A 21876-nucleotide genomic window follows, 5' to 3' on the forward strand; every position below is an offset into this window, starting at 1 on the left:
ACGCAACTGGAGATAGATTTAGCAACGTCAACTGGAGATAGATATAGAAAGTATTTATTTATTTAAAGTTTGATATAGATAGATATAGATTGATAAAAAATTTCTCACAATTAATCTAAACAGCCGCCGAAGGCGGCAATCTGGGCGTAAAAAGATGAATGACAAGTAAGCTAAACAGCCACCATAGGCAGCTGTTTGCATAAAAAGGCGAATGGCGGGAAAAAGCGACCAGCTGGTCACCGCAGACGGCTAGTAAATAAGTAAATGCGTAAATTAATATTTGAGAAAAATAAATTGATGAATAAAATAGAGAATTAATGGGAAAATAAATGTATTATTAAATAAAGGAATGTAAAGGAGTTAATTAATAAGAGATTACATAAATATGTGCATGTGCAGTTGTGTGGTTTTTCTTAACATTAACGTATGTAACTGCATAAAAACGGCACATTCTCAAAATATATAATTGCATATTCCTGCCTTTTTCTCTTCTTTTTAGATTCTGGAAATGAAATTTTTCATGCGAGGGCTTTGAAATTCTGATCCACAACAACATTTTTGCTTGACGGAAATCACGTGATTGTTTTTAATTGTTGGCAAAAACAATGAAAAATAATAGTAACTATAAAGTTAGTTTTGTTAATAAATATAACTAATTGATCTCAAAGCTGAAGCTAAGCAAACATAATTTGTATATTTTGGGCATTTTAAACTTCTTAAATAATACAGATTTTCGAAGGCTTCTTTGATTCAAGTCAAGTCATCTGTTTAGAAGCGCAATCCACGTTATCTAAGTTCAGCCTTGAAATTAGTTTGTTAACTCTTACCAAAGTTTTACTCGATACGTTTCGGGTATCGAGTGAAGCCTTGCTTTTATTAACAACTAGAGGTACCCGCACGGCTTTGTCCGTAGTAGAAAATTAAAAGATCATTTGGCCTGTATAATTTACAAACAATGGATGATTAATTTCTTGCCAATTTACAATGATAATTTGCTCGTCCGTTTCATGATAATTTGCTTGGTAAAATGTTCTTAAAATTGGAACAGAAAAAGAACAAAATCTAGTTTACGGAAAATCGCTTCGAGGTGCTCATTCCTATGCTACGATCTGATTTCATGCCAAATTTCATGAAAATTCGCCAAACAGTCTAGGCGCTATACGTGTAACAGACATCCAGATATCCAGACATATAGACTTTCAGCTTTATTATTGGTTAAGAAGCTAACTTGACAATTACTGTTAATTTTCATTGTTTTTGGAAGCAATTACAAAGAGAATTTCGAGCACTGTTTAGTTTTCTTGTTGTTTATAACCTATTTTATTGATCAAAATATACAATTTCGTTGTCAATGTGCCTAAGTCAGGCGTAGAAAGCACAAGATCTTGGTGTGAGGGAAAAGGCGCTGGTGAAATAACAGTTCAGAAAGTAAAAAAAAGAAAAGAAAAGATAAAAAAGTTTCACTACTAACAAGTGTTTTTATGACACACAATTCGTTTTTAGTCATACAAGAAATACCAGAAAAAAATATTTTGTTTTTCATAAAGAACAAGAAATCGAGTGACCAGTGAGTTTTCCTAGAGTCGCCCGCTTTTTTTTCCATATTATAAATGTGCATACTATTTTTTTGTGCATGTAATCGCCAAAAATTAAAATTTGTCATCAAAAACATTTTTTGAAAAATAGAACAATAGAAAAGTCATTCGGTTTTTTATTCATATGTAAAAACTTTTATTTGAAAGAATGAAAAAAATAGGGTTCACATATTTTTTGAATTTGTAGTGCATTTTTCGGAGTTTTAGTGCATATTTGTATGCATATTTTGAGGATTTTATTATGTAAACTGGAGGACCCGACAGACGTTGTTCTGTTCAAACTTTGTAAATTGAAAAGTAAAAAAATTTCAATAAACCATCAGGTGTTTGAACCGTTTTGTTAAAAAAAAAATAGGTAAAAAGAAAATGTTTTAAGGAAGGGCTTGGTGTCAGAATGCGTATAGTATTTATTACAACTTGATTTATCTATGCCCACTGAGCAGTTGTTTTATTAACTATTTTTTCTAACGTACTGGATGGTTTGTGTCTTCAGCCATACTCAAAGGATAAAAAGAGTCCTCAGATATTAAGTGTAAAAAACTAACTACCCATCTAGAACAAACGGGAAATCCCGCTGCAACGTTCGCCATATGAAAAAGAACAAAACAATCGAAAGAATATCACCTTAAAAAATGATAAAGGTAAAAACTGTTCTCTGAATAAGCGAAGCCCCCCTCCCAATGTAAAATAAGCACATTCTTCAACTAAAATGACTAAACACTCTTTACAAACGAAAAACTATTATTTGCAATTTGAAATATTTCGCCAAACAAACAAAAAATGCAATACGTTACATTAACAGTTAGCTTTAAAATGAAAACAAATGATCATGCAACTCTATTGTTTATATCCAAAGTCGCCAAACCACCACGTTACTGTAATCCAGCCGATCAGTGAGTGAAGCTAACTCCGAACGATTAGCGGTCCGATATTTTGAACGAAAACTTTTAAAACTTCATACATTGCCTAATTTGTTTTTTTTTTTTTTTGCACCAAAGATAAAGATCTTCCACTGCACTGATCTTTTGTGTACAGAACTACCCTGTTGTAATTTATCTGGACGAAAATAAAATTTGTTTCGTCTTTAAATTCCATCACCTTTTCCTTTAATAAAATACTGATTAGTTTGATAATCCTTAAAGTATTCTTGACATTGCTGCCAAAACGCAGAAGGATTTGAGCCGAGAAACAAATGTTGCTGGGTACGGTACTTTCTGATCATTTAGTTAGGAAAACCTGAAGCACCGATCCGGTCACATGGTTCAACTACGATGACAGAACACACGTTTTGCGTAAACCTTCCAGTACATCATTTAAAATGTATCACACGGACCTAAAATCGGTTCTCGCTCAACAATAGGTTAAAATAAATATTAATCATTTATGAGATATAACCATCCAATGTTTAAATTAATTAGTTAACTAACAAAAACGTTTCCGATTCGATCCATCGCGCTTCAAAACCATGCTTGCCACAACTTAATAACACACAAAAAATTTGATCAAAATCGGTCCAGCCGTTTAAAAGCCTTATGGTGACAAACGTCCGCTCATTAAGATTTTTATATATTAAGATAATCTGAGCTCTAGTTACGACTATTTTATGTTTCATCTAAATATAGGCATATATGAAACATCCAAACTCACAACTTTTGATCTCGCTATTTCCGTTACTTCCAAAATGTGTATTTTTGAATCCTGAAAACCTCTAAAAAGTTCTACGCCAGAACAAAAAGATTTTTTTTCGAATTTTTTTGACTGATTTTCATTTCTCAAGCAAAATGCTATTTCTACAAGAAATTGCAGCTTTTTGCTTCCTTTTTACGATAAAAAGATCGAAACATTTTCAGAATCTTTGACTGTAACTGAAGATTTCTTCCCTTTACGTTTTATTTTTCAGAGGCCTTTTTAAGAAATATGCTTCTTGATGTCGAAAACAGTTGAGCAAGTCTTCGATATTTATTCGCTTTTTAGGATTTGCTACTCTTGCAGAAAAGTAGCAGATGTTTTCCAAGCATATTAAAGCGAAACAGAAACATGTGTATTGACAAGTCTGTAAACGCGAAGAACTCATCGTATAATATCTGTTTTTCCAAAAGCAGTTCCTACGTATTTATGTAAAATTTTATGGAGGGGAGGGTTACCAAACGGAACACAAATGTTCAATAAAATGCATTATTGATTGGAATAGTTGTGAAAACACTCATTGCTTAAAACTGCAGTGGAGCATAAGGGAGCAACTCAATTATAACAAAACAATTTTTGATTTCTTGATGAAAAATAAGTGAATAAAGAGATAAAGAATATCTAAAGCGAAATACATTGAAAGACAAAAAGAAAAGGGAAAAAGCATGACTAAAAAAAATCTTACATAATAAAAAACTGAGCGTAAGTATCTATGTATGTACCCTATGTATGTATCTATGTCCAAGTTACTTCTCTCGAACGCCAGTGAATTGACCATCGAACCAGGTTTTGATCGATTCGTAATTTCCCCGTCTTTATGCTTGGCTATTTAATATAATCCTCCGCTAATAATTAGCGGATATATCAGTTAAAAACTATTAATTATGACACTTAGATATCGACATAAAATCCCAATTTTCGAAGACTTTCCTACATTCAACTTATTATTCAGTTCTTCATCTCAACTTTCCGTAACAATGCTTTTATTAATATTTGTAGCGTGAAGAAAATCATTGAGAAGAAAAATCTGTCGCCATTTTTTTTTCTCGAATATGAATGAAATTCTGGCTTTTGCTTTGAAGACTTTTCCTGTGATCGAGGGATTTAAAATGTTTCTTTTTCCGCAATCTGCCGCAAAATTATACGGATTTTTTTTTTTTTTTGTTGTTCAATGCCTGATTGTTGAACACGCGTCACTTACATAACTTTTATTTTCGAGGTTAACCGTGCAGACCCCGGGCGACGCAGCTAGTATTAATTTTAACAAACCCGGTATTCATACAGGGTACATGTGCATCTCGATTGCAATTTTTAGTAAGACAGACTAAAAAAATAAAAAAAAAAAATAGCACTAAGGAAATATGGATTTTAATAAACCCGGTAAGTCTTACGGGGTACATGTGCATCTTCATTAAAATATTAAGTACGATCGAGTAAGAAAAAAAAGTAGAAAAAAGCTTCACTGAGGAAATATGGATTTTAATATAACCTGTAAATCATACGGTGTGTGTATCTCGATTACAACATTAAGTACCACTGACAAAAAAAAAGTAAAAAAAAATAAAAATAATAATAAAGAAATAATTTTTTGAGTAAAATAACGTTTTTTTCAAGAAAAACACTGATACAGATGAACTAAAATAGCAAAACTTCATCTAAATTCAAATTTTACAGATTACTGATTCCCATCATTTAAGAATGATAAGAAACAAAAATACCACAACGGTATACGCTGTAAATATAATCTTTAATGCCTATAATCTCACTATAATAAGTGTACGGGTGTAAATTAGCCATAATAACCATATCTTTATTACCGCATCTTAATTATCATTTCTTGTTTTTTATGGATATGCCTCGTATTACCTAATCTAAAACAAAATCACCAGCCATAATATGACGGATGCGAATTTCTTCTCCATCTTCATTTTATTCCATTTGTAGACACAAGAAACGCAACGAGTGGGGCCCTATCGCAATTTGTGATCGTGAAAAGCATAATTTGAATTCAATATGTGTCAAAACTTAAATGAATTCCAGGAACGTAAAGCTGGATGGCTTTTTTTTTTTCTTTTCTCTCTCTCTCTCTCTCTCTCTTTTTTTTTTTTTTTTTTTTTTTTTTTTTTTTTTTTTGAGCAATCACGAATTGCGTATTATGTACACTTGACCAAAGTTAATGTTGCTCTGATTTTTCAGATTTGACATGACGATGAGACTAAACTACTGGTGGATATCGGCCATAAGATCTTTATCTCTATAACCGCATCTTAATCAACCATTTCTTTTTTTTTACGGATATGCCTCGTATTTTCTATTCTAGAAAATCACTTCTAACATCACGGGTGCAAATTTCTTGACGATTTCCTTTTCATGTAGAATCAAGAAATTCATCGAGTAGGGTCTATCGGAATTCGTGAGTGCGAAAAACAAGATATGAATTCAAGACGTCAAAATTCAAATGAATGTTGGATGCTGGAAGTTCATTTCTTTCTTTCTTTTTTTTCTTTTTTTTCTTTATTTCACTTTAGCGAATATTTTGGACAAAGTCTGCTATTAAATTAACTTTGAGAGAAGGAAAATAACACGTAATTGTTCTTTCTTTCGACTAGCCTGTCATACGCCTGGAGAAGACACTTCTTTACTTTGTATAACGCAACTGCGATTTTTAACGTTTACTTCCATATTTCGCTCGAGACAATCGCATTAAATAAACTATTTGTAGCACATAATTTCATCGCACAAACAACAGAATTTCCGAATCGTAAACTTTTACTATACAAATATTTTCCCTAAGGTTAAAATAAACTAACACACACCGAACGAATTCTTTTTCTCAAGAAACTTTTCAATTGCACCATTTTATATTTATAAAACAGATTATTTCTAAAACGGTATAGTATTAGGGAAATAAAAAGAAAAGTCATTTTGTTTTTTGTCCTACATAGGATGCTATAACTGTCATATCTCAATGCGAGCTTTTCAATGTGTTAAACAAAAACTGAACGCTAAAAGCAGCATTGATTGTTTATTCATTTTTCATTCGTAGTTCTAGAGTTTGAATACGCAATCTTGTGGCGATTTAATAAACTACCGAAAAAAGTCAAACGTTCTATTCCGCGTTTTTCTTTTGTGTTAAAATATATGCTTCAGACACTTTGTGGTGTAGTGTAATTTCAAAAGAATACTAAAGGAGAACTCCATACACATGATGAATCAGTACTGTCACTAAGTTCAAAGCAGATCATAAGTACTGGAATTCGTTTGTTTTACCCCTTTCAGCCGCCATTTGGAAGAGACTGCAGCGCATTCTATAGTTTATTGGAATTGTACATTTTTGCAGAAAGAAATTTAATGTATTGCTTGTGGCATTGCTTTTTTTTTCGATTTTGAATTCCAATTTTTTTATAAATTAATGTTTGTCTTGGCATCAAAGTTTTCTGTTCTGATCCGGTGCGAAATCAGATGACACATGATCACGTGTTCTGCTGATGAGCGTCTGCAGACGTTCACAACAGAAAACTCTGATGCCTGAAAAATTGATGCCCCGAAAAATTCATAAAATCAAGTAAACAAATAAAATAAGGAAGAAAATTTTGCAATCTTAAGCAATGTTTGATGCTCTAATTCTCATATAAATAATAGCCGATGATCGAGTAACCCGCGTGTTTCAGCAATGAAACTCGCGCCACGGCATGATGATTTGATAATATGTTTTGGTAATGTTTAACATGCAGGGACAATCTTCATTGTGACGAGGCTGCGATCCGGTAACTCAAATGTTTTACTGGTAAGACTGTCATTTCAGGGGAATGAAGAAATGAAAAAGTGATCAACAATGAACGCTACTTACAGGAGTTCATGGTTCATCCACTGGAGTGAGGGTTACAATTTCAACTATCAAAATATCACCAAACAGGCAATGGCTTTTTACTTTCTTCTATATCTAATATATAGAAGAAAGTATTGGATTCGTGCAAATTTTCGAATTTCGAATTTTGACGGATTCGAACGTTTTGAGGTGTGCTGAGTCCATTTCGACCATTTTTGGAAAATGTCTGTCTGTCTGTGTGTGTGTGTGTATGTGTGTGTGTATGTGTGTGTGTATGTATGTGTGTCACGTCTGTGTGTGACCAGTTTTTTGTGGCCGCTCTACAACAAAAACTACCGCATGAAATCGAACGAAATTTAGTACACATATGTGCCCCTATGTGAACTTGTGCCCATTAGTTTTTGGCGCGAATTCCTCCAAGGGGGGTGGAGCAATGGGACGTTTTTCGAGTTACGCGTGCTTGCTATTCCTCAGGAAGTAACTGGTGGAATCAAACAAAATTTGGTCCATATGTTGGTATTAACAGGAACAGGTGCTGATTCAATTTTGGTGTCAATAACTCAAACGGGGGTTGAGCTATAGAACGTTTTTTGTAGTCGTCAATTGTGACTGCTGTATCTCAAGAAATAATGAACGGAATGAAAGAAAAATTTATCGGCAAGTATCCCTTAGTGGGTATAAGAACTGATTTTATTTTTTGTGTCAACAGCTAAAAAGGGGGGGTAGCGCAATCGCCCCGTTCTTTTTTTCCATTGTGAGTGCCCTATCTCAAGAAGTAATGCTACGTTCTGGTTGAAATTTGGAATATATGTGAATCCATATGTAAACAGGCTTTGGTTCTATTTTGACGCCGATCGCTCCAAGAGGTGTTGATTTTTTTTTTTTTTTGCGAATAAAAATAGTTTTATTAATGCAACAATAAGAAAGATAAATCGTAATAGATTGTCGTCTGCGTATTTCTCGTGATTTTAATTGTATGGAAATGATCGGAAATATTATCTCAATGATTTAAAATGTTTAACTGTTGCCATCTTATGTTTGTTAACAAATAAAATATTTGTAATTAATTCAAGCAAGGCTTTTAAAATAACTTTCAATTTTCGCTCTTTGCTTTGCTTTTGCAATAATTCAGACATTGGGTCAAGTTTTTGCATGTGTAATTTTGTTTTTGTTGGGAATATTGCTTCCTCGTCAAGCATGGGGAGGGATCAGAAAAAAAAAAAAAAGAATAAGAAAAAGAAAAATATAGAAGAAAGTTTCGTGATGGCCACAACATACTAGTTTCAAATGTAGAAGAACACCTAATACCTTGACGAGCGACTTTCTAGTTTAGAATAAAAACTAAACGTTTTGCAATGGGGTCGTTTCCAAAATTTTAAAAGTATTTTTTTTTTCTGAAAGAGCATGCTTAAAAACATAGAATCTGAACATTTTTTAAATAATTTCTTTAAGTTTAATATTTTTAAAACATTACTTAAATCTTTTCGCTTTTACTATTTACGTTTCTGCCGATGACATCACAAATGATGAAATGCCATTCAGTGTTGCCATTCACGGTCCAAAATGTTATAATTCGCGTCTTTACTCACGTGTATTGTCAACGATATGGTTGATAGCAAGCGTAGAGCGCAATTGTAATTCGCTTCTTGATTATCATAACGTGGAAATGCGGTAGAAAGATGCGCCATAGTGCATCATTTGTGACGTCATAAAGACCACGCCTTGTTTGAAGAATCGGACATTTAAAAAAAATAATTAAAAAATAACTGTTGGGAAAATGAAAGTATTTTTCTGAGTCTGTGTTTTTTTTTTTTTTTTTTTTTGCTTATTCTATCAATTTCAGTGACAAAAAGTACTACTTTTGACTGAAGGAAACAACCCCATTGTGTGGAACAATACTGGGTACGAATTCGCAATGTTTTTTAACGTTATACAGTGCGTTCCACGTAAGACTGGACCTGCAAACAACATGCACGCTCCGTATGCTATTCAAAAAGCTTTCAAAATCATCTGTAATAAAGATTAGCACTCACTATAAATGTTGGAAAAGTGTAAATAATCAATGAATATGCGCAATGTAATGCGCAGTTATACGCTGGAGGTTATGAATATATTACTCGGAGAGTGCATGTTCTTTGCAAGCCTAGCCCTATGTCCGCACTGTATTATAACCTAATGATGTTTTTTCAACATTGTAACAATAATAATTTATGCTTCAAATCAACGAAAAATCGTCAAACACAGTAAGATAAACAAATCAGTAGTGGCCAGTGCTTCAGTAGTAGCCACTTCAAGGTTTATATCTGAAAAAATAGGATACCATGTTTCCCAATGAATTCAAACGTGCAGGAAGTAATACCTCCTGCATGTCTGACGTACTTTTGAATCCATTGGGAGACCTGCAATCCTATGTTTTCAGATATGAACCTTGAAGGGGCCACTACTGGTGTGTTTACCTTAGTAGGAAAATTAAAAATAAAACTACACTGTAAAAACGATTCAGAAACGTTCCTGGAAAATAATAGGCAGCTGATGTTTCTTCCAGTAATATATCTTGGAAAAACCAGGAACGTTTTCTACTAAAAGTCAGTAACCTTTCTGAAATTAACCTTGAAACTTTCTGAAGTACGAAAATCATCTCTGTTAAAGCCAGTCATGTCTCTAGAACCTTCTAGAAAAATTAAGCAGGTTTAGTATAACTGATTAGAACCGTCCTGATTTACCAGGAAAGCTCCATAAGAATTAGAGCGACTACGGCCAAGGCTATGCAAGAAGGAACCAAGCATATCTCTTGCCTGCAATTCCTGCCTTGCAAAGCCTTAGCTATCCATTGACGTTTTCGCTCTCACTGGCAGCTTAGTCAATCTGGACAGGCCGCAAGCGAACTCAGGCCGATACACTTAATAAACATTCATTCAATCTTTAAACTGGTTGCTAAAAAATTTTTCCCCACCAGTGAAAAAAGTCTGCATGCGTGCAACTTGAAACGATTCAGGAAACTTTTTTGTGAAGATATTTGTTTTTACAGGGAAACAGGTAAAAACCTGTGAAATCTCGAGACGTTCCATTGTAATAACCAGTAACGTTTCGGAATTTTTTTTACAGTGTAGTATGATAGTAACTTGGAAAGCAAGTCATCCAGCAAGCTAAATCTTGTCTTCTGAAGTTTTCTCTTAAAAGTGATAAAGAAAATTCCCAAAACACGACTAATTTTAAAAGCTCTTTGAGCATTTGCTTCGAATTTTTCTCTGATCGGAAATTATGGGGTTGGAAAACTTGTAATTTAGATGCTTCCTTTCAATACAGAAATTAAACTTAAGCATTTAGCTTTATATATGCTACTTTAACGTATAATTTTCTAACTCAGAATTTCATCAAAATATTCTTAAATAAGCTCTTTTACTTTAAAAGATACCCTATAAAAAGTATATACCCACATTTAATTGATTTCAGCACTGAAAGTTCCTTGAATGTCAACATTAGCAAAAATACTTTTTTTGTTTATCGGCATTTTTGCTTTCATGTTCTTTATTCTTTCAGCGTTTAAAATCTAACCGCATCCATTGAAAAGAATTTCTAAATATAGCTAAAATATGTGTCTTCTATTTCGTCCTTTCTGAATTAGGAATCTTAGGAGGGAACCGTAAAACCTTTTTTTTCCCCCTCTTAACGCGAAATAAAGAACAAAAAGTTTATCGACCTGAGAAATTTAAGTATGTTTCTTTAATGATCTTAGGCTCTGTAAAAGACATTTCAGCTCTAAAGGATTATCGGGCACCGCGATCAATGATTTTCTCCAAGAATATGTGAGGGAAAAGCAAATCCTATCCTAGTTTTTAAACATGCATTTAAATGTCAAAACTGGCTGGACAGAAATGCGTTTTCTTTTACTTGGTGTGTCTTCAGCTACTCCACAATACCATTTTCTTTTTAAAAATCGCTATATCACTTTAACGACAACCTTTCTGAAAATGTAAGACACAAAGTTTTAGAGGGGAAAAAATCGAAATGTCAATAACATCTCTTAAAATTTGAGATATAGAGCAATGAGAAGCAAAGTGATGTATGTGGACGTTTTCAAGTTTTGAAAAAAAAAATACGTTTAAAATTTAGATGCTAGGTATACTTTCATAGTAAAGTTTTTCAACATCATGCTGTCACTGTAGGAAAATCCCGAAACGTCTCAGATTATTTTCGGGCAACATTTTGGGGTTTCGCTGGTTTCCACAAGTTTCCTGTGTAAAGCAAGTGTATTTACTAAAACATTTTCAGAATCGCAAAAAGTTTTACGAATACAGACTTCTAACTGTTTTGTAGAACATTTTCAGCTACCAGTTTGAAAATGTATTCAACTTCTTCGTTATGTGTTTTGCCTTCAGCTTAGTTTCGGCCCTCTCAGACTGCGAAGTCTCAAACAAGAATGAAGTGCAGTTTCTGGATATTGTATCTATTCAGGCTAATACGCTGTTCGGTGTTTGCTTGCATCTCTGCTTTCGCTTTTGCCATATTTGCTTTTTGACACTTGTACTTCTTTGCGCTGTAAAAAAATTCCAAAACGTCGCTGATTATTTTCGTGGAATGTTTTGATATTTCAAGGGTTTTCAACTATTTCCATGTAAAATCAAGTATTTTTTTTGCAAAAAAAGTCTCCTGAATTCCTACTAGTTGCACAAGAGCGGAATTTTCATTGTTGTGAAAAATATTTTTAGGCACCGTTTTAAAGATTGATGGAGCGTGTTTGATAAGTCTATTCGCTTTAGTTTGATTATTGGCCCGTCCAAATTGACTGAGCTCCCAAAAAGAGCAGATAAATCTCTGAATAGCTGCAGCTTTGCAAGGCAAAAATTGTGGTCTAGAAACTTGCTTGGTTCCTACTTGCAGTTCTGCCTTAGCTTTGGCTATGTTTACATTGATGCTACTGGAGCTTTCTTAGTAATTCATATAGGTTCTAATCAATTACATTAAACTCTCCGAATTTCCCTTGAAGGTTCCAGACTGGCTTTAACTAGGGATAGTTCTAAATTCTTCAGAAAGATTCAAGGATAATTTCAGGAAAATTACTGACTTTGAACAGAAAACGTTCTTGGTTTTTGCAAGATATGTTACAGGCAGAAGTTGGGCACATTAGCTGTCAATTATTTTCCAGGAACGTTTCTGAATAATTTTTACAGTGTGCTTCTCACTACTTCATATGTTAAGATTTAAAAAAAAAAAAATGTCGGTTAATGGAAAATTCATCCCCAATGTTGCAAAGCAAACTTGAAATTTTCGTTCTGTTCTCTAGAGACATTGTTTAAGAACTGTTATAGTCCTTTATGCATTGAACGCAAGAAAATAACACTAAAAACGATTCAGAAACGTTCCTGGAAAATAATAGGCAGCTGATGTGCCCAATTTCTTCCAGTAACATATCTTGGAAAAACCAGGAACGTTTTCTGCTAAAAGTCAGTAGCCTTTCTGAAATTAACCTTGAAACTTTCTAAAGAAATGCGAAATCTCCCCTGTAATAGCCTCTAAAACCTTCGAGAAAAAATAAGTAGAGTTAGTGTTATTGATTAGAAACTTCCCGATTTACCAAGAAGGCTCCATAAAAATGAGAGCGACCACGGCCAAAGTTAAGCAAGAAGGAACCAAGCATATCTCTTGCCTTGTAAAGCTGTAGCTGTCCACTGACTTTTTCGCTCTCATTGGGAGCTTAGTCAATTTGGACAGGCCGTAAGCAGCCTTACGGCCGATACACTTAATAAACACGCTCTTTCATTCTATAAACTGGTTGCTAAAAATATTTTCCACAACAGTGAAAAGTCTGCACGCGTGCAACTTGTAGCGATTCAGGAAACTTTTTTGTGAAGGTATTAGTTTTTACGGTGAAATAGGTGAAAACGTGTGAAATCCCGAGACGTTCCACGGAAGTAACCAGTACCGCTTCGGAATTTTTTCACAATGTAATAAGATTTCATAAACCGTGCTCAATTTGCTTTACAGTTACAGATATTGCCCAAAAAATCGCACATAGTTTGTAAAAGATTATAAATCATGTCCTCAAGATCCTAAAAAAAGGTTAATTTAGTCGATTCATACGGGTTTCATTGAGTTGATTCAAGCGGCCGCTAACATAGCGTCATCTTTTATGATCGCTCATTAGGACTATATTATTGGTACTTTTCCGTTAAAAGTACTTCACTTGGTTTGGCGATTTTTTACTTTCTACCTTGGCATCAATAGAAAAATTGCTTAATTCTATTGGCGTTGTCTGCAAGTATATTGCAACCCTAAAATTTAAAATTTAATGTTGTTGAATGTCAAATGCGAAGTTTTTCGCTTGCAATAGCGATAAATGAGTTAAGTTTCCCAAAAACAAAAATTGCACCCAGTGATGTACCCTTAACAGAAAAGTACCTTCTTATTACGAAATGAAAGATGATGAAATAAACATTTGTGCTATAATATGATTAAAATGACGAACCAACGTAAACAACGCACAAATACAGCAAATAGCTATTTCAAGGCTACAGTGGAGCCTCTTCATCAGTGCAAAAAGCTCACCACACAACCAGAAAGTTTCGAGAAAACTTTGCTGTATTTCAATGAGAATTTGTGCTTTATTTTCGTTGGTTTTTCACTTTAATCATTCTTCTTATGACTAGCCAATATTTAAATAGTTTCATCAATTTGAATGATACTAGAAGGAGATATCTACTAAATGGGTCTAATTTCCAAACTCAGTTTTTCACTCACGAAAGGCCATCAAGGATTATTTGATCTTGTGATTCAAAGAGAAATTTATTTTTTGCCAAATGTTCAATGGACCATTTTTACAGTTGACTTTTACAGTATATTATCAAACACTCTGAGTTGTATGCTGAGTAAATTTTTGACTACTTCTTCACATTTTTTCGCAAAGAATTGTCACTAATTCTTTTCCGTCCAGCTTCTCCCGCTCTCAAATCTGGAATCGCAAGCACTTATAAAATTCAGGTAAACATAAGCAAGAATAAATTTTTGCTGGCCTGAAAAACTGAGAGAACAGATTTTTTGATTTATGCAACAAGTCCCCTCCACGACTCATGACATTACCCTCGTAACATTTTAAAAGGGAATATTTCAAAAATTTTGAATTTTTACTGCATACTTTAATTTGAGAATTTAAGATAGGTTCTAAGTGAAAAATAAGCACAAATGATGCACAAATTATCAAGGAAATACAGCCTATAGCTATTTCAAGGCTACAGGAGAGTCTCTTCGTCAGTGCGAAAATGTTCATAACTCAAGAAAGTCATGACAAAACCCAGCCTTTCTCTCGAATTGGGTTCTCTTACGACTTTCGTGCTGTGTGTCAAGCATTTTCATACTGATGAAGAGTTTCCATTGCACACTGCAAATCTTCAGACACTTTTTGTATACGGACACCAGTCCTCTTTTTTAGGACACTTTGAAGAACACATTTTGGAACAGTTTCATAAACACTTATGAGAACAGCTTTCAGAACACTTATTTGGTTCAGCACACTCTTTTAAAGCTTTTCATGACACATTTGGGAATATTTGTGGAACACTGATACTTGTACCTTCTTTTAGAAGGCGATGTAGCGCACTTTTTACTGAACTTATGATAAGTTGCTTTGATTATAGCAATAGTTTTTGATATTAATTTTACAGTAATATCACGGGGCAGCTGTCAATCACCTCCGAGTATTGGTTTTCCTTCGACCAGTAAAGACCATTCTTTTTAGCGCCATTCGAGACACCAGTAGCATCGTAATAAGAGATTCTATTGATTGGAAGTTAAAGAAAGCTTTTATAATAATTCTTGTACATGAAAAAGCGATGATTCTCCAAGTACGCCCAAATAAGTTCCCAATCTGTTTATATGTGCTCCCAATCTGTTAATATGTGCTCCCAATTTCTTCTCAAATGTGTTCTCAAATTTAAATTTATCAAATATCCTGAGCAGGACTTCCTCTGAGCACATTTTAGTCTACTGAATTTAAGCGGAGTGCATTCGGAACACATTTTAGTGCACATTCAGGCAGTTTGAACAGTTATTTTGAACTAAAGTGTTCCAAAAGTTTCCAATATGTACTGGGAATTTGCAGTGTAGTCTTGAAATAGCTATATGCTGCGTTTTCTTGTTAATTTGTGCATTATTTATATTGGCTTTAGACTTCAATTAAATCTAGCACAAAGCTGATATAAACATTTTTTTTCTACTTAAGAAATTTTTTATGCATTTTTTCTTTAAAATCTTAAAAAATAAAACTTTCTGTGTAAACCATTTATAGGCTCAAGAACATACTGTAACTCCACCTGGGATGGTCTGTCTTGTTGGCCGACCACGTCTGCTGGTAGCCTGGCTAGCATTCCATGTTTTGATGAGTTTAACGGTGTGCAATATGACACAAATAGTAAGTTTCTTGTTCATTATCTTAATTTAAGCATTTTATTACCGTTAACATTTCAAAAAATCAAGCTTTCTTTTTTTAGGCAACGCAAGTAGGTATTGCTTCGAGAACGGAACTTGGTCTGCTTGGTCAAATTATCGATCATGTAAACCTCTTAGTCTTCACGACGACGAACTGCTCAAAGCGATGAAGGTGAGAATTCTTTGCGTAGAAATACCGCAAAACCATGAAAAAAATTAATCAGTAAAAGGTGACTAGTTGCCCAAAAACAGGAAAAGATATATTAAGGAACAAAAATATATCTATGGCTGGAAATACCTGTCATCCGCCAGGTGTTTCAGAACTTTTTATAAGTACTATAAAAGGTGATATGTGGCGAGGTTATGTCGAGCACAAATCACAGCATAGATTCCCTGACCTACCTCCTACTGTAGTCAAATTGTTGAAAGTTGCTTAACTCGTATTTATGTTTTATTTGATCCAAAATCATAGTCTTTCTACTTCTTTTTAACCAAAATTGTATCAAGTACTCTCACTATATAAAAAAAAAAAAAAGTTTCAAAAAATTTCCTAATCAAAGCCAGTCATGTTTCTGGAATAAATTACAAACCTTTAGAGAAAATTTAGCCACGTTTATAGTAACAGCTTGGTACTTTCCTGGTTTATCAGGAAAGCTCCTAAAACAAATATGACCGAAACTGAGACGTATATTGCAAGCATTTCCTGCGAAGCTACAATGTAAAAAAAATGCAGTTTGCCTTCGTTAAAGAGGTAACTCGGGCGGTTCGTAACTTTGCTGGATGCAAAACACCTAATAAAGAAGTTGAATATATTTTCACACCGATAGCTAAATATGTTTCTCACAACAGAGTGAGATCGGCATCCATGGAACTTGTGGCGATTCGGGAAACATTTTCGCAAAAATGCTTGTTTTTCACAGGAAACTAGCAATAAGCGTTTATAATTAAATTTTATTTCAAAAAAATTAAGCAAAAATGAAATCTAATTGCCAAAAATTTCATAGAAACATAAAAATTCAAAGCTCAGCAAACGGAATGATTGTAAAGGTATAAAAAAAAAGTGGATTTTCCTTCCAGAATAGAGATAATATCGTCGTAAGAGCACCTATAGATGAAATTTTTTGAAGCTCGGACCAGTTATCGATATATTCGTAATTTTTCGAGCATCACGTTTAGGCAGATTTCGTTTTTCTGCGATTTTAATTAGCGGTGATATTAATTGAAACATCAATTCTCAAGGAAATTTCATTCGCTGCAAAATTTACGATTACCTTTTTTCCTCAGTGGTTCTTCATTTCTAAGTGGCCAATTACCAATGCTTTCTCTCTTTTTCTTTCATTAAAGCGGAAGTGAATAGGTAGACAAGAGGTGAAAGCTGATCTTGGAATGGTTCGAGCTAATGGTTAAGTCAGAGGAGCAACGCGGACCTTGGAATGGTCCAATGGTTTACTCGCTGAAAATTCAATGTACTGATCAATAATTAAAGTACCGGTGCAGGCGGCAAGAATGGGCGAAACCACCAAAGTGCACCACTGAAGGCGGTCAGGCGGGTTGCATGAGACGCCGTAGGCAGCGAAGTCAAGGTGGCTGCCCTGGCAGCTAGCAAACAGCTTTAAACAAAGCTATTGCCACAAGTTTATAAAAGACGTTTGGAGCAAAATTTGTTTAAAATGACATAAAAATCTGCAGAGGAACTGCCAAATAATTATTTCATTTCGGCATTATTTTTTTTTCTTTTCGGATGTTTTAATAAAGTTCGCTTTATTTACAACAAAATGCTGACAATCTGTACTACAGTTTGCGTAATTGTCGAGTTTTGTTTTTGCTACAGTTTGACATCACTTTTTTACATCTTTCAATGCTTCTTACTTCACCATTAAATCAAGATAATCCAATGAGGCGGATGTCTAACCAAAGAACCTTTCTGCTCTTAACAAACTGGCAAATTTTTGTGTTGTGATTTTAACAACTTCAGAAATTGGGGATTTTAGAAAGATTTTGGCATTTTTTAGTGAATTAACAATAACTTTGGAACAGTTGATAGACCAAGGTATCTAGGTTGATTTGTGTTCCACGCGAGTTTTTACGTTGTTGTGAAGTATTTCCAACATAAAAATCCCAGATAAATGCTTCAACACTAGTCCTCATATTAAATAATAGCCGATGATCAAGTAACCCGCGTGTTTCAATAATGAAACTCGCGCCACGACATGATAATTTGATAACATGTTTTGGTAATGTTTAACATGCAGGGAAAGACTTTATTGTGACAAGGCTGAACTCGATCCGGTACTTTAACTGTTTCACTGGTAAGACTGTCATTTCAGAGGGATGAAGAAACGAAAAAATGGTCAACAATGAACGCTACCTACTGGAGTTAAGGTAACAATTTCAAACATGAAAATATCGCCAAACAGTCAATGGCTTCGTTCAAATGTAGAAGCACTTTTCACCCGTCATTCTTTGTTGGGCGATTTTCTAGTACATAAATCTTTGTGAAAAGTTAGAGACAAAGGAACATAGGCATTGCAATCTGTTATTCGCTTTAGATAAAAAGAGCGTTAAATGGCATTTTCTCTTTTACGTTAAATTACAAAACTTTAACTACAGCAAACTTTCTAATTTAAACTTAAAGACATAAATTTCAAAGGTTTTCCACGAGATGGTTTTATTGATACGAAAAAAAAAAAAAGATTTTGCCCGTTTTCTTTTGACCTTCCATGAATGTAAAAGATGAGCCAACTCAATTTTACTGCGTCATCTGCATTAAAAAAAAAATCTGCTCTTTGAGAATTTATTACATTGTATATAGTTTCATTGCATTTTACATACAATCAAATGAAACCGAAGAAATAATACATATAATTAAAGAAATTCTAGAATTTCTTCTTTTGAAATGAATGGTATTCTTTCATTTAACACTAATACGTCAAGTATTAATTTTTATAAATGGTTAAAGTTTATTCGTGCAAATTTTGAAAACGGCAACCGAATAACATATTTTCATGGGAAACAAGCTTAAGAATGCACATTTGAAAAAAAAAAAAAAAACTCTAGCTTTTTATTAAAGCAGTTTAATTACACTTAATTTTTTTGAATACCCAAAGGCCACTTCTATCTCAATCTGTTTTTATTAAAGAGAACTATACAATTTGCGATTCCAATTAAACTGTACCATATTAAGTCCAAGTAAGGAAAAAGAATTTAAATTTTCGAATTCATCATTTGTTGCTAATTAATTAAAATAAATTCCTTTTTACTCTAAAAAGCGATGAAATAGCTACAATGTATATATATCTTGTGGCAAAATATTTCTTTAAAAAAAAGGAATTTTTCAGCTTAGTAATGTATTTTTAATGAGCAACGTAGCGCGCGAGCAGTTCAGAGAAATGTTGTAAAGCCATGAAAAAAATTTCGCAGAAAATAAGACGTTAAAAAAAGATCATAACGAGAATGAAATTCCTAAAATTATTAATAAAATAATCGTGTCAATGCAGGCAAAGTAGACAAAAAATATTAAAAATATAAATGAAGCATTTTTTCTCTTTCAATCACCAAATGCTTCTTTGGCATTAAATACCTGATCATGGGTAAATTAGTATTGAGAAATTTCTAGAGAAATGATTACTTTTTTTCAATTTCAGTTGTAACTAAAAATGAGTCCTTGATTGGGAGTCATGCTTAACAGCAATATGACTACACTAGCAAAAATACCCGGCGTTGCCTGGGTCAGTAATAATTATTAGAAAAAATCGTTACTTGCTTTTGTTTTCTGTTTTAAGTAAAAGAATTTAAAACACATCTTTTTGACGTGATTAAAAATCGAGTTTCTTCCTGACCCATAAAACTAAAATAGCAATAAGTATAAAAACAAAGTAGTATTGATTTAGAAACGAAAGCACTATATTTAAGCATATACAAATTTAAAAAACATGAAATTAATCTTCTCATGTTTAAAAAGATTAATCTGTTGATACTTTTTTTTTTAACATGGAGTCTAAAACCTTCTCTGTATGGCTAATGAAGTACGAAGTGATTAAAAAAAAGTAGCTGCGCTCGTAATCCCCTTATACTTGCTTTAGTTATTTCGGGAAATTTAAATCATTGTGGCTCTTGGTGCGATTTTACCGAATTTGCGAAAGTCGTTTCGAGGTACCTTCGATGATGCTCCCCCATTCTTTCCTTACTTTGTAAAACGATATGATATTAATTTTCGTTACAGAGATATCGTCGCCAGATGCTGAGATATTTTTGGTCACCATAAAATGGCGCTAAACAGTTCCATCCGAAATGTTACCAAAATAAGTAATAAAATTTGGTGATTGTTTGAAATTGTGCAAAAAGGAAAATTAATGGAAGTTTTTGTGCTGTTTATGGATTTGCCTAATTTAGTTGCTGGATTATTTAACACAGTAAAAAAAGTCTTTTGAAAATTCTTTGATTGGCGATATTTTGTTTACATGGTGAAAGCTAAGAAACATTATGACGTAGTCTTCGGCTTCAAAAACAGCGACATTGAAAAAAAAACTGCCAAATGCATCAGCTACGGAAATCTTTCTGCAAAAATTTTGGCGATCTGCTGGTTGTTTGGATAATGAGTAAGTGTTCAATTAGCATAAATAATAATAAAAACCATTAATTACTTTAAAGTTCCGTTTAAATGGAAAATCATCAGCCAAATCATGTATTATTTGCCAATCTTGTGCAAAAATCTTACTTCAAGATTTGACTTGAGAAAAGCCTTGAACAATCACGAAAAGCAAAGAAAGTCAACAATACAACAATTGTCGCTATCGACAGGGAGTTGAGATGATACACTAAATACTGTATTGAGTTGAGGAAAGCCTTCGAACATGGATCTAAAAAGCTCATAACTCGTTTTTTATTCTACTTAGAAATTTCGAACAGGTGCCATCTTCAGCAGAAAAATCAGAGCTTTCGATGGACATATAATGTAAATATGTGCAAGTATTTATTCATCCCAATATTAGAGAATTTATACAAAAATTGTGTTTCATTGCCCCCCTAAGGGGGTTTTGCCCCCCATAACGGGACGAAAACTACCCTATGTGTTATTCTGATGCATAAGCTATATTATTGTAAAGTTTCATCAAAATCCGTTCAGTAGTTTTTGCGTGAAAGAGTAACAAACATCCATACATCCATCCATACATCCATACATCCATCCATACAGACAAACTTTCGCATATATAATATTAGTAAGATAATCACTAGAAAGCGCACAAGAGAATTAACCTAAATAGCAATTTAAAAAAATCTATATAAATAAAACAAGGAATATGTATGTATGTGTGTTTATATGTTCCCTATGGAAATCCAGTTTACATCGGATCTCAACCAAATTTGGCAGGGAGATGCTTGGGCACCCGAAGAGGAACATGAGGAGGGGGGGGGGGGGGTTCAAACGCCAAAAAAGAACTGAACCGTTCAAATTTTAGTTTTAAGACCAAGTAGCATTAAACACAACTCTTTCTACCCGAAATAGTTGTCCGATTTTTCTTGATTCAAGTTCCATTCGAAAGCCCGCAAAAATTACCCCTGAAATTGGTTTACTCTGCTCGAATTAAAAAAAAAACAAGGCAGTAAAGTCTAAGTTTAATCCTAATGGAACTCCAATATCAAATCAGAAATTTGTCGTTTGCCAACGAGCACAATTTAAATTAGCCTGAATAAAATCATGTTTGATCTGTTGGCATTTTTTCTTTACTGTGAACAAATAAAATTCTTGCTTTTTGCTTTAAAATAAAATTTCCCCTTTTGATTTTTTTTTTTTTTTTTTTGGGCCATTTATCTTTTTTTTTTTTTGGACTGCCAGCTGATGATAATCAAAGATTTTAGCTATATTAATGGCGGGTTGCGTTTAATTTGTTCGGGACTTTCAGACTTGCCGTTAACTAAATTTAAGAATTATTGTTTTGACGGAAATTTTACAGTATATTTTTTTTTTGTAATTTGAGCCTAATTGTTGAACACGCTTCACTTGACGTAACTTTTATTTTCGAGGTAGTCCGCGTAAAGCCGGGTGACGTAGCTAGTCAAAACAGAGGATATATATATATATATATATATATATATATATATATATATATATATATATATATATATATATATATAAAACAGAGAATATATATATGTGTATATGTTCCCTAAAATATCCACAGTTTGCACCGGATCTGAACCAGATTTGACACGAAGGTACTTGAGCACCCGTAGCTAGTAAATAAATAAAAAGAAGGAAAGAAAGAAAAATAATAATAATAAAAAAATAAACATAGAAAAAGAAAGAAAGGAAGGAAAGCAAAAAAAAAAAAAAAACGGGTATTT

General features: G+C 33.5%; 1 protein-coding gene across 1 annotated transcript in view; it reads left to right on the forward strand.

Annotated features, from left to right (window-relative positions):
• The first annotated feature begins 4642 nt into the window (after nucleotides 1–4642).
• LOC129228582 (diuretic hormone receptor-like) overlaps nucleotides 4643–21876 on the forward strand; it is a 64998-nt gene continuing 47764 nt past the window's right edge. Inside the window, exons 1-3 of the mRNA XM_054863265.1 lie at nucleotides 4643–4661; nucleotides 15392–15514; nucleotides 15594–15703. Of these exons, the coding sequence (XP_054719240.1) occupies nucleotides 4643–4661; nucleotides 15392–15514; nucleotides 15594–15703 (252 nt within the window). The remainder of the gene's footprint in view (nucleotides 4662–15391; nucleotides 15515–15593; nucleotides 15704–21876) is intronic.

Source organism: Uloborus diversus, chromosome 8, assembly GCF_026930045.1.
Source record: "Uloborus diversus isolate 005 chromosome 8, Udiv.v.3.1, whole genome shotgun sequence".
Taxonomy (NCBI): Eukaryota; Metazoa; Arthropoda; class Arachnida; order Araneae; family Uloboridae; genus Uloborus; species Uloborus diversus.